The following is a 16569-nucleotide window of genomic DNA, read 5'->3' as shown; positions in this document are numbered from 1 at the left end:
TAGTTCACCTATTACCAACCCAGCTGGCTTAGCCCAGGTCATGTTGGTGAACTGACCATGCACTTAGGCACCATCCATATGAAGGTCATGTAAGGATTTTTTCTCCAGGTAGTGTCACTTATTTAGTGTATATTATAGTAACAAAGTATTTAAAGGGCCTAGTAATTCCTGGGGTATACTATTTAGACACTTCTTTCTCAAGAATGAATTTTAATAAGATCAACAATCCTTCATATTTTGAATATATAAAGTGAGCTGTGGAAGTAGGTGGTTGCACTTCTAGCCACCTAGATGCCCATGTAACTAATTACAAATGGAATGGTTCTTTGAATAGCAATGAAACTGTAGAAAATGCATATACTTTCATTTGAGGTAGGAAACAATACCATGGAACTCTACCATTCTCTTCTAGATATTGACTTGTCTACAACAGCAGTACTGATACTAGTGAGGGTTGTTTCAGGGTTTTAGCATTACTCAACCACAGGAGCCCTGAACCTTTGAAAGAAGGTGTACCAATACCACCATCTTCCCCCAACAACCCTTTCTTTTAAAATCAACATTGGATATGTGCCTGTTTGATTTTACTTCAGGACTGAAGATAATTTTGTTTTAAATTATAAAATTGAAATTGGCTTACTAAAGGTCAACTCTGTATTAAGCACTGTACAGTTTGCAGATGTGGATTGATCCATGGTATCAGGGGAACTTGCATAACACCATCTACTAGTTCTACTCACTACATGCTAACCTACTTCTTATAGAATAACTGGCTTTTATACAACTGGGCCAGGTATTTACTTTCAAAACAATTTTCTTATACCATTGGAACCTATGCCTGATAGTACCCTATCAAAATACTCCTTTCCAATGTGATGACCTACACCAGTTAAGTTCATGAAAAGAAAAAAGTTCAGCACCTCAGCAATGCCTGGTTGCACTCATTTGAGTGCAACTCAGATTACAGGCATCCTAAGGGGAGATTTCAAAGGTTAACTGGACAGTTAAATATTAATCAAAGTAGGCTAGCCTAAAATATGCACTATTTCACAATGTTACTGGCACACAAGTTAAACCATATTACCCTTTAATGTTTAAAAAAAGTTCATATACAGGGCACCATTAAGAAATGGCATTGCAAACAGTAAGAAATGGACTGTTTGAAAATCTGATTTCTAATGAGATGGTGGAAGCGTAGGGTGACACTTGTAACTTAGAATACATAATTGATTATTTCCATGTCTTTTGATAAATGTATCCACTCAGACCTCCCTGTCCCTTATAGAATTGACAGTTGTTGCTAAGACAGTTTTAAACTTCAAATATGTTTATATATATATATATTAACAAAAGGTTAGGTCAGGGGCCTGCCATGGAACAAACATTAAGGATACACAAGTTTTAACACATGGAATTTGAGTTCACTGCAAGTATGTAAAGTTTTTTTCTCTTTATTCTGCTACTGCAAGAACAAAATATATGTCCTCTTCCCCCTGATATCCTCCCCTTATTGTTACCTCCCTCCCAAAAAATCCCAGCTATGAAAAAAGTATTGATGTAAGAAAGCAGCTGCCCTTCACTTAAGAAAAAAATCAACTTTAAAATGCAGAGCACATCTAGCCCCAGGGGAAAAACATGGACAAGATTCATACAGGGTTTTTTTCCACTACATTTTATAGTATAACAGGCTTCAGTTGAACCTCTGTGTAACATAAGCCTCATTTTCTTGTGCACAGGGTAATGAAGGAGAAAACTTCCAGAAGTAGAATTCTTGGGATTTGGTTCAGGATTACTGTTGGCAGCCTCTAAATGGTTTGCAGCAGAAGAGCTATTCAAATTAGTACTTGCTCTTTCATAGTTTTTTACAAAAAATAAATCTGTCAGAGAAAGAACAGTTAAACTTACACAAACCCAGGAATGTGTATTCTTCCATTAGTTTGATAGTTAAACCACCACATGGGCAAAAAGTTTAAGCCTACCTCTTGTTACAGTACAGGAGATAGGCAATTTTAATATAAACAAACAGTAACTGGCTAGACTTGTGTGAAGGAACAGACAGCATTTTATAAAATCCTTGAATATCCCCACCACCACTTCCCATCCCCACTTAAAAATATAGGTTAGCATTTTAAATTGGTGATTTGGTGTCTCTGATTTCTCCCCCACCCCCCCTTTCCAAAAAAGCATTACAAGTACAAAAGATGGTGAACTGGTGCTTCCCCAGCCCACCAAATACAATCTTAATATAACATTACAAGCAGAGCAGACTTTCTGAAGTGGTCTGCTTTGTCAGTAAGTATTTTTAAAGATTAATTAGGGCAACATTTATTATAGAACCAATTGGAGAAAAAATAAAACCTTGATTGCATTGCAAACACTTAAACAATTACCTCTTCGAACTAACATTTTAAAACCACTAACCTTTACCTAGTATGGTCAAGTAGATCATTAAAATGCAGCAATCTAAAAATCAAAACTATTACAAATAAAAATTTGCTTTTGTGAATAGCTACACAAACAGATGTATTTCTTTTTAACAATTATAAACAAAACAGTCTAATTTAGACTCCAGTACAGCATTAACAGTTCAAACTTTAAGATGTTGAACAATCCTTTTCCACTTCAGTGCAGTGTAGGAAGAATAGCACACGTTAAAGTTTGTTACGAAAATAGAGTTTATTAAAACACATCCCTATTGTTTTGAGAAGCTTTCACCGTTACCTTTTCTTAAATTAAAAAAAAAAATAGAAAGCACTTCTACTTCTGATTTGTAAACTTTTTAAAGTCAAAACTTTAAAAAAGTTACAGCAAAAATGGGTAATATTCATATCTTCAGTATTTTGTGTTATGTTGACGCTATTTTAAATAGAAGGGAAGCAATCAAATTGCTTACAATTCCCCACAAACTACTGAGGGGCTGTGGTATAGCAGAAGCAAATATAATACAGCAGTACTGTACAACTCTAAAGCTCTACACTCCATTAAATGTCACTGTCACGTTTTTGACAAAATTCCAGTCTCTAGCGAGGAGCCTCTACAACTGAGCCAGTATCCTTTTCGGCTTGCTCAACAGATGAGGTAGCCTCAGATGTTAACTCTTCATCAGGTTTACACCTGTAGGTCCAGACTCCCCTTTATTAAGTTCTGAAACAATGTCTGCATTTTCCACTTTGCCACTATGAGATTCATGGTTTTTGTCACCATCTGCCCTGTCTGTCAGCTCAGGTTTTTCCTTTCCTCGATTTTCTTCCTTGTCTCTACGAGACTCCCTATCTCCAGAATCTCTCTCTCTGTCTCGGTGTCCACTGGACCGTCTATTTCTCTCTTCCAAGTCTCTATGTCTATCACGTTCAGGGCTTCTTCTTCCCCATTCTCTCCTTTCGCGATTACCAAGTCGCTCATGATCTCTATCATCGTTGCGGTTACCATAGCGCTCACGCTCATTTTCTACCCGGTTTCCAAAAGACCTCCTTCCAAACCTTTCCTGGTCTCTATTAGGAGTGAATGTCTGCCTATCATTCCTAAACTGCCTCCCATCTCTATTATCTTCAGGCCCACCTGGTCCTCCAACTCCCGGTATCCCACCAGGCCTGACAAAGTGACCAGGTGGTGGAAAAGGGTTTTCATTCCATGTGGTGGAGGCATTCCAAAGCTCCCTGGTCCTGGAGGTGGACCTCTGTGCAACATATGAGGAGGCATGTGCCGAGGTGGCATCAAGGGAAACCGTTGTAGATGAGGTGGTGGCATTCCTGGAGGTCGCTGGAGTGGTATTAAACCAGGCCGTGCACCAAGGAGGCCAGTAGATGGTGCCTGTAGCCCGATCACAGGAGCAGGTGGTGTAACCCCTTGAGTACCTGCAAACCAAAAAAAGTAAATCTGTTACAAAAAGTCAGAGTCTCTTCTGAAAGTTACTCCTTTAAAGCTCATGGAAAACAGTAGGGTTAGGAAGCATGGACAAATCAGAACTGCTTGCATAGTATTTAAATTTTATTTACTCCTTGTAGTTTGTCTCATAAATACACATCTGCCATATACTGAACACTGTAAAGAAAACACCATTTTTAAACAGAGGTTGTGTTGATACATTTGCATTAAAAATAGTTAATACTAAATAGTATTTTTGTTTTTCATACAGTCGTCTACCTTCAAAGCCTGGCAGCTGCTACTGTGCAGGAGAGAGACCTGAAGTGGGCTGTCTATCCCCACCTTGCTGCACTGCTCTGGCCACACCTCCAACTTCCTAGCAATTTATATTCCACATATTTCACAACTGCTGCAGCACCTTCCCACTATCCAACCTGTGAAGTGTAGTTAAAGTAGCAGGAAAAAAGTTAAATTATTACCCAACTGAAAATAATTAGGATTAGAATTTAGGCAGGAGGGACAGAGTCTGAGTGAATGGGGAGGGGCAGCAGGTGCGAAATAACTTCCTGAGATAGGGGTGTGGCCAGAACCGGGAACCTGGGCAGGTGGTGAGATTAAATACAACTCATTTTACTTTGTTCTTTAAAGGTGACAACTGCCAGGTGTTAGCCAAATTTTAACCTTTAAATTACTTTATAGCAGTCTCGCTCAACTGTTTTTCATTCTTAAATTTGGGCACTATTTGAATGCTGTGATCAGATAGAAGGAAAAAGTATAAAACTTGAGAACACCTCACTAGAGCAGGCCCAGTCCTGAGCTTGTTTACATCTATATGCTCCGTATCTGGGAGTCCAAAACTCAAAGAGCAGACTGCAAGAACAGTAACAGCCAAGTATTTAAAACATGTATGGTGGGAATTTATCTTGCACAGTTCCATTTGTTTACAGTTGATAACATGGCTGGCCCGTTATTTCGCTTTTATAGTGTATCTACTAACCCAGCCCTATGACTTATTTCAGTCATTTCTGTTTTCTGCTCATTGAGAAGCTTGTCCTGAAAATACTTCTTTCCAGCTAGAAACTGATACACACATGCAGTGGCCATTTTACAAATGTTTTTTTATTTCAAGGGAAGCAATCTCCAGGACTCAACTTTAACCAGAATACTGGCAGGATTTCATTCAGCATAACACATGTAAATTGATCTTAAACTGTCTCATTTTGTTTTAAACTTTTATCATGAAGATAAGAGGTTTTATTCATAAAAACAGTCGCAGGAAACTTAGACTAAGTGAACATAAAGCTAACAATGCAACTTATAGACATTTTGAGACTGCTCTTCCAGGGGAGACAAAGAACCAGAAGCCACGTATTATATTTTTAAATTACTTAAGAGTACCACTACAGAAGGCCTGAATTTTAAAGCCATTGTTGTGAGCAGAGGGAAAAAGACCACATCAAGTGACCTCTCCCCCATTTCACATCCCTGAACTCCATTTCAGCTACAGTATCGACTCAATTCAATGTGAATCTGACTATATATAGTCCTCTCCCACAGGTAAACATGACATGTTTAATGATCAGTAGAGTGTAATGCTTTCCCAAGAACAATCTCTCATCTCATAGTACCCCGTCTTGTTTCCAGTTTAACTAAATTTAGATTAAATTCCTTGGGACTAGGGTCATCCATCTCTGAACCTAGCACTATGGTATCTTCCTTGCTTATAGCATGGATATTAAAGGCTCTAGATAGCAAGAGTCTACTGGCAGGAATGATAAAGAAGCTGGCTGTTGTACTGGTCCATGGTACGGTCATCCATCTTGTTGCCTTCCTCTCCAACCAGATACTTTAACTACCGAGTTCGATACCGTGACATTCTTGATAAAGAATCCATCAGTAAAATCTAGCTTGAGTTGTGGGTTTTTTTTTGTCTCCCAAAGAAGGGTATTTTGATAATCTCTTCACCATACCATTCTTGTAATTGTGCCTATTATGATCTGGTTTACTGTTTCTGTGGACCAACTAAGCTCATGAGACTCCACTTTCTCATATTTGTACAATGCTCAGCACATAGTCAATACATGCTAATACACATTTTATTCTTCTTAAATGTCAAAGAATGCCTGAGAGTCAAAGTAGGTGAGGTAATATCTTTTATTGGACCAACTTCTGTTGGTAGAAGGGACAAGCTTTTGAGTTTCACTGGGCTCTTCTTCAGGACCACTTAAAATGAAGTGTGCAATTCAGGGTTAGCAGACAGTAGTGTGTACTACAAATTACTGTAATGAGCCATAAAACCAGCGTCTGTGTAGTCTATGGTTAGTTGTTTATATTGTGAGGTGAAGTTACTGCATAGAGAATAAATGTGACAAAAAAACACCTAAATCTGTGATGTAATGAGTTTAAAAAGGCAGGTAGATGCCTTGCGTTTATATTTGGCATAGGACAATGAGAGTACATTGAAACAAACATTAGAAACGTTAATATGACAAAAATTTTAATTCCATTTTTGAAGTCTTGGTTGCTCATTAATTTCTCCTCCTCCGCACACTGAAAATGCAGTGGTGTCTATCCCACCCCCAGTCTTCTCACAGTGTAAGAAAATAAAACAGTCAGCAAATTCCTTTCTCCCAGAGTAGCTGAATAGATTTCACTGTAAGTGAAGCATCTCGGATGTTTTAGCCTTGCACCATACAAGGTCAGGCTATATAATTTCTTTACTGAATTGACTCAAGCATTAGACTAGTTATACTCTTAGCCCAAAGTCCATAAATTACATATCTAAGTTTACTGACAAGTGCTAAATAAAAACTAAACGCTACTTTGATTGTACATGCAACTTTTGGTATAATTTACTTTGTAATTTTCTAGGGCAGAAACAGGATTTCAGTGTCAAACTGTTTATCATCAAATGTGAAAAGCAGCACCAAAGCTCCCGCTAAAGACATCTGACCTTGTAAGCAACATGTGAGTTAACAAACAAAAAAAAAACCCCACCCACTCTAAGAAGTGTCCACCAGCAATTGTGTAGAGTAGTCATGAAAATGTACCTGCCCTGGAAGAAGATCTACTTGCCTATCCATGACTATGGTGAAAAAAATCACATCTCAACCACACACATTTATTGTAAATTTTTTGTTAATAATTGGTTTTAAATTACATATAGCCATTTATAACTTTCCAGATGGGTTAACTACATGCTTCATTCTGCACCTCTTACCTAGAACATGGCATGTACTCATAACAGACATTAATTGCCATTATTATATGAGGAATATGTGAGGAGTCAGGTTTCATTCATGCAACACATATGGATAAAAATATTAATCACCTCCACAGCTTTTACCAGCAATATATGCTAAGGTGATAGGAGCTTTTAAAAGTGTACAACACAAAGAGCTCAGCAATAAAGTGTATTTGAAATATGTTCTTCAACCATTTTCAACACAAAACATGGATGTTGCCTCAGTGAAGTAGCATTACACGTATCAAAAGCTGCTATTGTGATACTCAACTTCATTCATAGATGAGCTATGCCTCTGTCATATAACCTAGTCCCAGATTTGGACCTTAGCGTCCAAAATATGGGGGTTAGCATGAAAAACCTCCAAGCTTAGTTACCAGCTTGGACCTGGTACTGCTGCCACCACCCAAAAACTTAGAGTGTTTTGGGGCACTCTGGTCCCCCCGAAACCTTTCCCTGGGGACCCCAAGACCCAAACCCTTGAGTCTCACAACAAAGGGAAATAAATCTTTCCCTTCCCCCCTCCAGGTGCTCCTGGAGAGATACACAGAAGCAACCTCCGTGAATCTAAGCAGAGGGAGTCCACCCTCTGTAATTTCAGTCCTGGAAACAAAAGCACTTTCCTCTTCACCCAGAGGGAATGCAAATCAGGCTAGTAAGTCTAACACACACAGACCTCCCGATTTCTTCCTTCCACCAATTCCCTGGTGAGCTGCAGACCCAATTCCCTGAAGTTCCCCACTAAAGAAAAACTCCAACAGGTCTTAAAAAGAAAGCTTTATATAAAAAGAAAGAAAAATACATACAAATGGTCTCTCTGTATTAAGGTGACAAATACAGGGTCAATTGTTAGAAGAAATATGAATAAACAGCCTTATTCAAAAAGAATACAAATCAAAGCACTTCAGCAATTATAGACATGTAAATACAAAAGAACATATAAATCCTTATTTGATCTTTGGTACTCACAACTGGGAAACAGAAGATTAGAAAGCAGGAAATAGAAAAACTTCTCATCCGAGAGAGCATACAGGCAGAAGACAAAGAACTCAGACACACAATTCCCTCCACCCAGAGTTGAAAAAAATCCTGTTTCCTGATTGGTCCTCTGGTCAGGTGGTTCAGATTACTTCTTTCCAGGTGAAAGAGACATTAACCCTTAGCTATCTGTTTATGACAGCCTCAAAATGCTGTAATAGCCTTGTTTTGTATAAGAGCTTTAGTCCATGGATTGTCAGGTATAATATACTAGAACAGTTAATACATTCAGTTTAATATACTTATAATGAATGATACAGCTAGATTTCTAGGCCAATATAATTCCACTTCTGTTCATCTCCTCCTAGCAATTTTTACAAATCCACGTTTCTTTTTGGTAGGTTTAGCATTTGTAACTCTGAAGTAGCTGAAAAATATTACATTTGTGTGAAAAAACAAACTCTGGACAATATTCAGTCCAAAATCCAGTGTAACTTTATTCATTTTTGCTCCAAAACACACCCTCTTCTGGAGATCTGTTGGGGTGACATACAAATATTGAGATTCAAAATTGCTGTAGTGCCATGGGACATTGGTAGACCATGAGCAGGGCAAATGTTTAAGATGGAGGCTATTGCTAAGATTTTTAGATGTTAATTTCCAACAACTCTCAGATTTTGCACTGTAAATCTCTGGTAAGATTTTAACACTGCTCCCCATAAAATTGGAAAGTTAAATACTGTCATGAAATCCTTGAAAATGGTGCTGCACAGTAAAAATTTCTAAATGTTAAACAGTCATTTCCTCCAACATCACTATTTCCTTCATTATAATTTTATGCACAATTTCACTTGACATAGCTTCTTGTGTTTTTAAGATTGAGTCCATGTCTGAACCAAGAAATGTTGTTTCTCTCAGTTTTCTATCGTATCCATTAACGCAGGCCAAGATTAAAAGAAGCCTGCATGTCTAAATTTAGGCTGTAAATCCGTATTTAGGCACCAAAAATTTGATCTGATTTTCTGTAGTGCCAAGCACTCAACAGCTTCCCCAGAAGCCAACAGAAGTTGCTGAATGTTCAGCACTTTTGAAAATTATGGTATTATTTAAGTTCCCAAATACAAAACTTGAGAGTCTAACTTCAGGCTTCATTTTTTAAAAACTTGGTTATCATATCAAGCTTTGGCTACCAATATATAAAATACGTTATTGATTTTATAAAACATTGTTAGTGAAATCAAAGCATGTCACATGACTGATTTAAGGTAGAGTTCAATTACAAAATGGTGTTTGAGAGCTCGCCCTCCTTTACTGGAATGAGTTACCTAGGGAGGTGATGGAATCTCCATCCTTACAGGTTTTTAAGGCCTGGCTTGACAAAGCCCTGGCTGAAATGATTTAGTTGGTGTTGGTCCTGCTTTGAGCAGGGGGTTGGACTAGACAAGCTCCTGAGGTCTCTTCCAACCCTGATATTCTATTATTCTACTATACTTCTCATTTGGTCACTTGTCTTGAGAGTTGGTATTGCTACTACATTAAGGGAGAAAATAAAATGTTTATTGTATTTTTATAACGAGTTATCACAAAAAAAGTCTAGCAGTACAGTTATGTCACTAGCACAGTGTAAATTTTAAAAATAGTCCATGAACTTCCTTTCCTAATTGCCACTCTGTAATACACATTTACTGCTTCTATTTAGCTCAAAATAGTGTCATCTTTTCTCACAGTGTTTTACTTCATTTTTCTCTATTAACATAGATTACACTAACATGCAGACACCTCACTGAAGGATGGCAGAGGGTGAGAGAAGAGATATGCACCACAAATTTTTTATTATCAGGAAGTTGATTATAGCAAATCCAATGGAAACAGGAAGCAATTTGTTTTAGGGTAGAATGCAAGTGCCAGAGTTGGAATTTTGATGGTCACCAGAACATTTCTACTTATACCAAATGTGACAGTATCTCGATTAGCATAAAAAAAGCCAGGTCAGAGCCTTTTAACATCCATCTCAAACATATGTTCAATAGTGACATGCCTACTAAAGCTAGGGTATTTGTTCAATAATAAGTACCACTCAGTGAGTCAAGACCACCACTTCTTGCAGGAGGCAGATCAAGGATCTCTGGAGGGATCTAAAAATCTGCTTTGCGTATGGGAACTTATGACATCACATCCCAAGTTATGTTATGAGCAGTTTGGATGAGACCAAAAAACAGCAAAGTGAAGTTGTGTTTCTACAGACTTGCTCAGATTGAGAATACTATCATGAAAGTAGATGTGATCAAGAGCATCCATTGAATTAAAGCCACCCTGACATGGCTGTAAAACTTCACTTAATGTTGAGGAAATAAACAGTGCTTTAGATGTTGCATTCCAAAAAAGATCTTTTGAAAAGGTGGAAATATTTAGCCACTGTATTGGCTAAAGAGTCAAGCGGGTTTTAAACTGGAGAATTATATTAAATGTGATAGGTTGTAAAAATTATTAAAAACTGCTCTCATATGTAGACATCACACCAAAAAATGTATTTTTTCATTTTGAAGCTGAGTTATCAGCACTTGAACACAGCAGTACAATGACACACTGCTACTAGAATTAGAGCTGTGTATCATTTTTCTTTCAGGACTACTTTTTTGTATCTTCTACATGAAATAATCTGTGCATCTGAAGATGAACTATATGGTTAAATATTACATTAAGGCCAAAGATCTTCAGATAGTAAAAATCACTATGGAGACTCACAGTGTACAAAAGGGTCCTTTCAGGAATTAATATTGTACATACAATTCAGATACAATGTGACTATAAAGATAATCAGAACCAAAACTGTCTGTTGAGAAGGGAACTATACTGCAGATGTGAACTAGAGAGGTGACTGGAGCGACAGACCAAAAATAACTATGACATCACTGCAAAACAGCATAAAGAAGCTTACAGTAATTAATCCATTTAGAACTCTATATTAATAATACATGTTTTTTGTAAATCAAACAGATAAATAAGCTTCATTTTAATTTACAAAAATATTAGAAGAAAGACCCTGACTTTATACAGATTACATTTAAAGTATTCCCAGGCAAGATTATTAGGGTTAGACTTTTATGACCATCTTGTCAGAACAATCTTCTGTCCTTATATTCCACTGGCTGAGATACGTTCTTCTATGTTGTCCACATCGTTGAAGATCATTTTCCCCTTCCTTCCCCCTACCAGATCACCCCTAGTTCCTCAGACGGACCTTCATGATGCTCTTGAAAGATCTGAAAATCTTTCCATCTATTTGCTTCCCCACTTCTCTCAATTCTGAAGGCCCACCTCGTGGCCCAGGAGAAGCTGGACAGGGCTTCACATAGAATTTCTCGAGGTCTATTCCAAATAGCTACACCCCATATTCAAGAACGAAAGGTTCTATTGTCCAATGTGTTTGATGCCCCTTGCCTGCTTCTCTGCATGGCAATGGATAGCTAATTGCAGGTGACTGTTTACAGCCTCTTGTATTATCTTCTAATACCCTTCCCATTTTGATAATAATTCAGAAGAGTTATGCAAGGCACTCTACTTTACTATCCTAAGTGCAGAAGAACAATTTCTTCCTCCCATCCAGTCTCTTGAAGGTCTAGTGAACAAGAGACCAAGTCTGGTTCTCTCACACAGCAATACTGAACTCAACCCTCTAGGGTAGGGATGGCCAACCTGAGCCTGAGAAGGAGCCAGAATTTACCAATGTACATTGCCAAAGAGCCACAGTAATACGTCAGCTGACCCCAATCAGCTCCCCCCCCCACCACACACACACACTCCCAGACCTCCCACCCACTGGCAGCCTGGATCAGTACCTCCCCTGTCCCTCCGATCAGCTGTTCCGCAGCATGCAGAAGGCTCAGGAAGCAGGCAGGGGAAGGGCATGGCAGGCTCAGGGGAAGGAAGGGGTGGAGTGAGGGCAGGGCCTGTGGCAGAACCAACAGTTGAGCAGTGAGCAACCCCTCGGCACATTGGAACGTTGGCGCCAGTAGCTCCAGCCCCAGAGTCCGTGCTCTAGGGGTAATGCACTTTGAATATTCCTTTTAAGGGTGCAAGAATTTCAGTTGATTTTCAGTTAGTAAATACAACAAGGATGTTAATTTCTGACTTTTAATTTGTAAAATGCACGCATCTCTTTGTATGTATTTATTTCTACTGGTCCTGTGATGTTTTTTGTCTCTCATCTGCATGCTCTTGCATAATTCCTTGGTATATATAATCTCTACCGTAAAAGGGACACCTATACTTGAAATAGTCATTTTTAGTAGTGGCAAAGTAGGGACAGGTATAGTACCTGAAACAAGCCTGCTTGAAAATTTCGGCTTTTATAATCACTTTTCAAAAAAATGCTTCTCCCTCTGCCCCACTCAGTAAATATTCAGAATGTTGGAATAAACTAATCTGACTGTAAAATCAGCACCACAGTTTTTCCTGTATGCAAAGTACTGTTAATGTATGAAGTTAACAAACTGATAAAACGGAGACAAAAATTTTCAGAGTCAATTTCTCTAAGCTCTTTCACATGTAAACACAGAAATTAAAAAGATTCAGAAATGTTTGATTTTTTTTTAAAGCTGACAATGTCACTTGAATTTATTTTCCTTCATAAAGTTGGTTTTTACTTCACTAAATAAAATCCCTTACATACAAAGTCAAACAGCAAACTGTACAATACTCTAATAAATTTAATTGTTTTGAGTAAGCTCTAGGTTATACATTATGGTACCATTACCAAACAGATTTGAAAAAAAAACAACACTTTTTTTATAGAGTCGGTTATTTAAAAAAAAAAAATCGAGACATTGTGATGTTCACATGCCTTGACCGAATAACCAAGTGATCTTATCACTATAACCACCATCCCCTCTCAAGCCACACCTTCCCTACAGTTTGTTATCCCCCACTTGTCACACTGGATTAGATTTTCACAAGTGAACACTGATTTTGAATGTCCACTTTGAGGCACCTTAAGCAGCCTGATTTTCAGAGGGTGTGCGCTCAGCACTTTCTGAAAATCAGGTCTCTTAAAGTTATCTCAATTTTTGAGCTTCAAGTGGAGGCCTCCAAAAAAAATAAATCACTAATTGCTTTTAAATATCTTGGCCACCATGTCCACTATGAGATTTTTCAGGGTAAGCTCCATGTCCTTCTACTTCTATAACGCACTCAGCAAATTTCTGGACACTATACTAAATAATGTTATCCTTTTATATCATTCACGCCAAGCTCTTCTCTGTAAACTCCCACAACCAAATTTATAAGATGGTTAGCTGCAATGTTAGTATTTTATTTTATTTTTATCAATATGAAAATTAGAGCAGACTTTTGAGTGCATATGTAGTGAAATGACACATACTGGTAGAAGCAAGTAAGGGGTACATGAAAGACATTCTTAATATACCCGTAGAAAACGAAACTGCCTTTATAATCTGCATGTATTTACATGCAATTAAAAAATAAATAAAAATAAAGTAAACCAACTTTGGTATGTACAAATCCAATATGTTTTCAAATCTCTTCTCCTATAATGTAAATATTTAATAAGATTTAATACTTAAGAGATTATGTACCACAGGCAGTTACTAAAGCTTTGCATACAGCAGAACTAGGTCAAGACAATATATATAAAATTACCATTTTTGTAGACAAAAAATAATATACCAAGTGTTCAGATTTTTTAAAATTTATTTTCAGGAAAATAGCATTCTTTCAATGGATGTGTACAATTTCCTCCATGCACACAAAATTCAAGCTTAGAGCACAGATCATGTCATATGATCAAAAACCAGGATGTCATAAAGATAATTGCTAAATTAAGTCTTATTTGGATGAGTGTACATATTTGCTGGAACAGTCTAAACATTAGACTGAGTCAGTCAGTCCTAAGCTTTATCCAAGATTTAGAAGTAGATTAACAATATAGGGTCTTCATTTATGAGGAAACAGAAGACAAATTTTAAAGTTTAAATGCTTGTTCTAGACCAAGCCAAATGAATAAAAAGGCCAGTACTGGCCATACATAGACAAGACAGAACTTTCAGTACACAGCTTGCTCTGAACTGTGTTAGTTTCCCATAAATTTTAAATAGGTAACAAGAAGCATAAATATCCTAGTTTGCTTTTAAAAAAGCCCTGATTCTGAAATAAACTGAGCATAAATTGAAAAATATGCAAACAATGAAAAATGAACTTACCAAGAAGTGGAATAGGTTGGGTGACAGGTGGAGGAGGTATGTTAGTGGGTGCTACAGGTGGTGGACCGGTTCCAAATATTTTGGATCCATCACTAGTTTCAGCATTCCCTCTCGATCCAGAAACCACAGTTGGAATGGGATTTCCAATAGATAAGTCTTTTGTAGTGTCTTCATTTATGCCAGCCACAGTAGCTGAGGAACAATTACATTAATATATGAAAAGTTAGATGTTATTTTTCCTGCATACACCTAATTCCTTCTCTCTACAGTCCCCTTAATCAAATGTACACACACACACACACACACACACTTACAATTTGGGATGCTTATTCCTGGAGTGTGAGGAACAGATACTGGAGGGGTTATAGGAGGTGGCGGTCCAGGAGGAAGAAAACCTATATGAACAAACACAAAAATTGACAAATTTTAACACTATGTACTTTTAAGATCATATTTTAATTCTGCAGTTTTACTGCAGACACTTTAAATGGTTATAAGTTTAAATCAAAGTATATTCTCTGGAAGTACTTCATATACCTGGGGGCAAATGCATTGGATTGAATCCAGGTCGCAAAAATGGAGGTGGTGGTGGTACACCAGGGCCAAACCCAGGAGGAGGGATCCCTAAAGGAGCCGTGAAAGTAGGAGGCTGAAGTGCACCAACTACAGGAGGACCTGATGGATGTGGTGGAACCGATGGATGTGGTGGAACCTACAGAGGAAGGAAGGAAGAGTTAGCCTCAAAACCACATGCATTTGGTGAGAAATAGTCTGCTGCGCTTACTTTGTTAGACAAGACAAAGTAACAAATTTACTGTCAAAACTGAAACTGATCACAGATGGCTATGATTTTACTCAAATACTGGCGAACACACAAAACACCATCACATTAAATTGCAGTTCTGCTCTGAAAAGTGACTAGATAAAAATGGCACCTTATAAATAAGGATACGATTTGGTCACGGATTCCATTGCATCTGAGTAGCCAAAAAAGGTACTTTTCACTCCTAAAAGCACTGGAGACCCCATGATAGCTCTTGATTTAACTGAACGTATTCCTTAGAACATAAGAACAACCATACTGAGTCACATCAACGGTCCATCTACTACAGCATCCTGTCTTCCGACAGTGACCAATACCAGGTGCTTCAGAGAAAATGAAATAAAACAGGGCAATTGCACAAGAAGGGAAGACCTCAGCTCCACTCTCAGATCCTAGGCTGAGTTTGCATGAGCTATCTATCAAAGATGGTGTCTTTTGCCATAAAATAAGCAAATTTGATATGGAGATTGAGAGGAACATACAACCCTATCCCACCATTCTCATAATTTTTTTTTTAAAATTTAACTTTGTTTTCAGAGCAGACTTTAATTTATTTTTATTTAAAGTTTGGGACTATGCCTGAAATATGACAACATAATATTTCCTATTTTAAAATGTTATAAAGTTAGTTTTAATTTACATTTCCTTCCTGCTGTGTGTATTGTTTTTGTTATATTCTTCGATACAGTCATCAGTCAGTTTTCATAAGGTGTTATGAGAGTTTTCTGTATTTCCTGCTAGTGTACATGGACCTTTTTACTGGGAAAAATTTCATGTAAAATCAACATCCTCATTTATTACTATAAAAGGTAAGTGTGGTGGTTTTACACCTGGTTAATGTATCTTATCTGAAAATTAAAATAAAGGACTTCTGATGTTTACATATGATATGATAGGTGTTTGTCCTCTTTGTTGAGTTTTAATTTTATGCATTAATTTCTCTAATAGAACTATATCCCACACATAAGCGAAACAAAACTTTCTCAGTGTATTACACCAAGTAATAACAGGAGAGCATTTTCTTCTCCCAATTCCCAATAGTAATAGCCATGATACCACTAAAACATACTGAAGAGTTAAGTTTTAAAAAGACTGCCTCATTAATTGAGAGACCTAAAAAGATCTCTAATGGGTCATTTGGAAGACTACATGTAGTTACTGACCAATGGTTGATTTTTGGGTGGTATCCACTTCCTAGAAAGGAATGGAAAAAGGCAAAGAATCTGCTTCAAAGAAAGCAGGATCAATACTTGGGCCTCTAGTCATTTAACCATTTCTTCCAGTAGGGAGACTTGCATACACTTATACAGATGAAGTCGCTTCTGTCCTCCAGGAGAAAACCAAACATATCCTGTGCAGGTCACAATAGCTGACACCTCACACCTGTATTTTCTTCCTTGTAATATATCAAGAGCCTCTTCAGACCATGTTTTTATGTTTTT

At 37.5% G+C, this 16569-nt stretch overlaps 1 protein-coding gene across 1 annotated transcript in view; it reads right to left on the bottom strand.

The window, feature by feature from the left end:
• Positions 1–2312: 2312 nt before the first annotated feature.
• SCAF4 (SR-related CTD associated factor 4) overlaps positions 2313–16569 on the bottom strand; it is a 74526-nt gene continuing 60269 nt past the window's right edge. Inside the window, 6 exon segments of the mRNA XM_030579248.1 lie at positions 2313–3112; positions 3115–3624; positions 3627–3854; positions 14305–14496; positions 14619–14699; positions 14842–15016. Coding sequence (XP_030435108.1) covers positions 3021–3112; positions 3115–3624; positions 3627–3854; positions 14305–14496; positions 14619–14699; positions 14842–15016 — 1278 coding nt within the window. The 3' untranslated portion in view covers positions 2313–3020.

Source organism: Gopherus evgoodei, chromosome 1 (assembly GCF_007399415.2).
Source record: "Gopherus evgoodei ecotype Sinaloan lineage chromosome 1, rGopEvg1_v1.p, whole genome shotgun sequence".
Classification (NCBI taxonomy): domain Eukaryota; kingdom Metazoa; phylum Chordata; order Testudines; family Testudinidae; genus Gopherus; species Gopherus evgoodei.
This window is presented reverse-complemented; position numbering and strand designations above follow the sequence as displayed.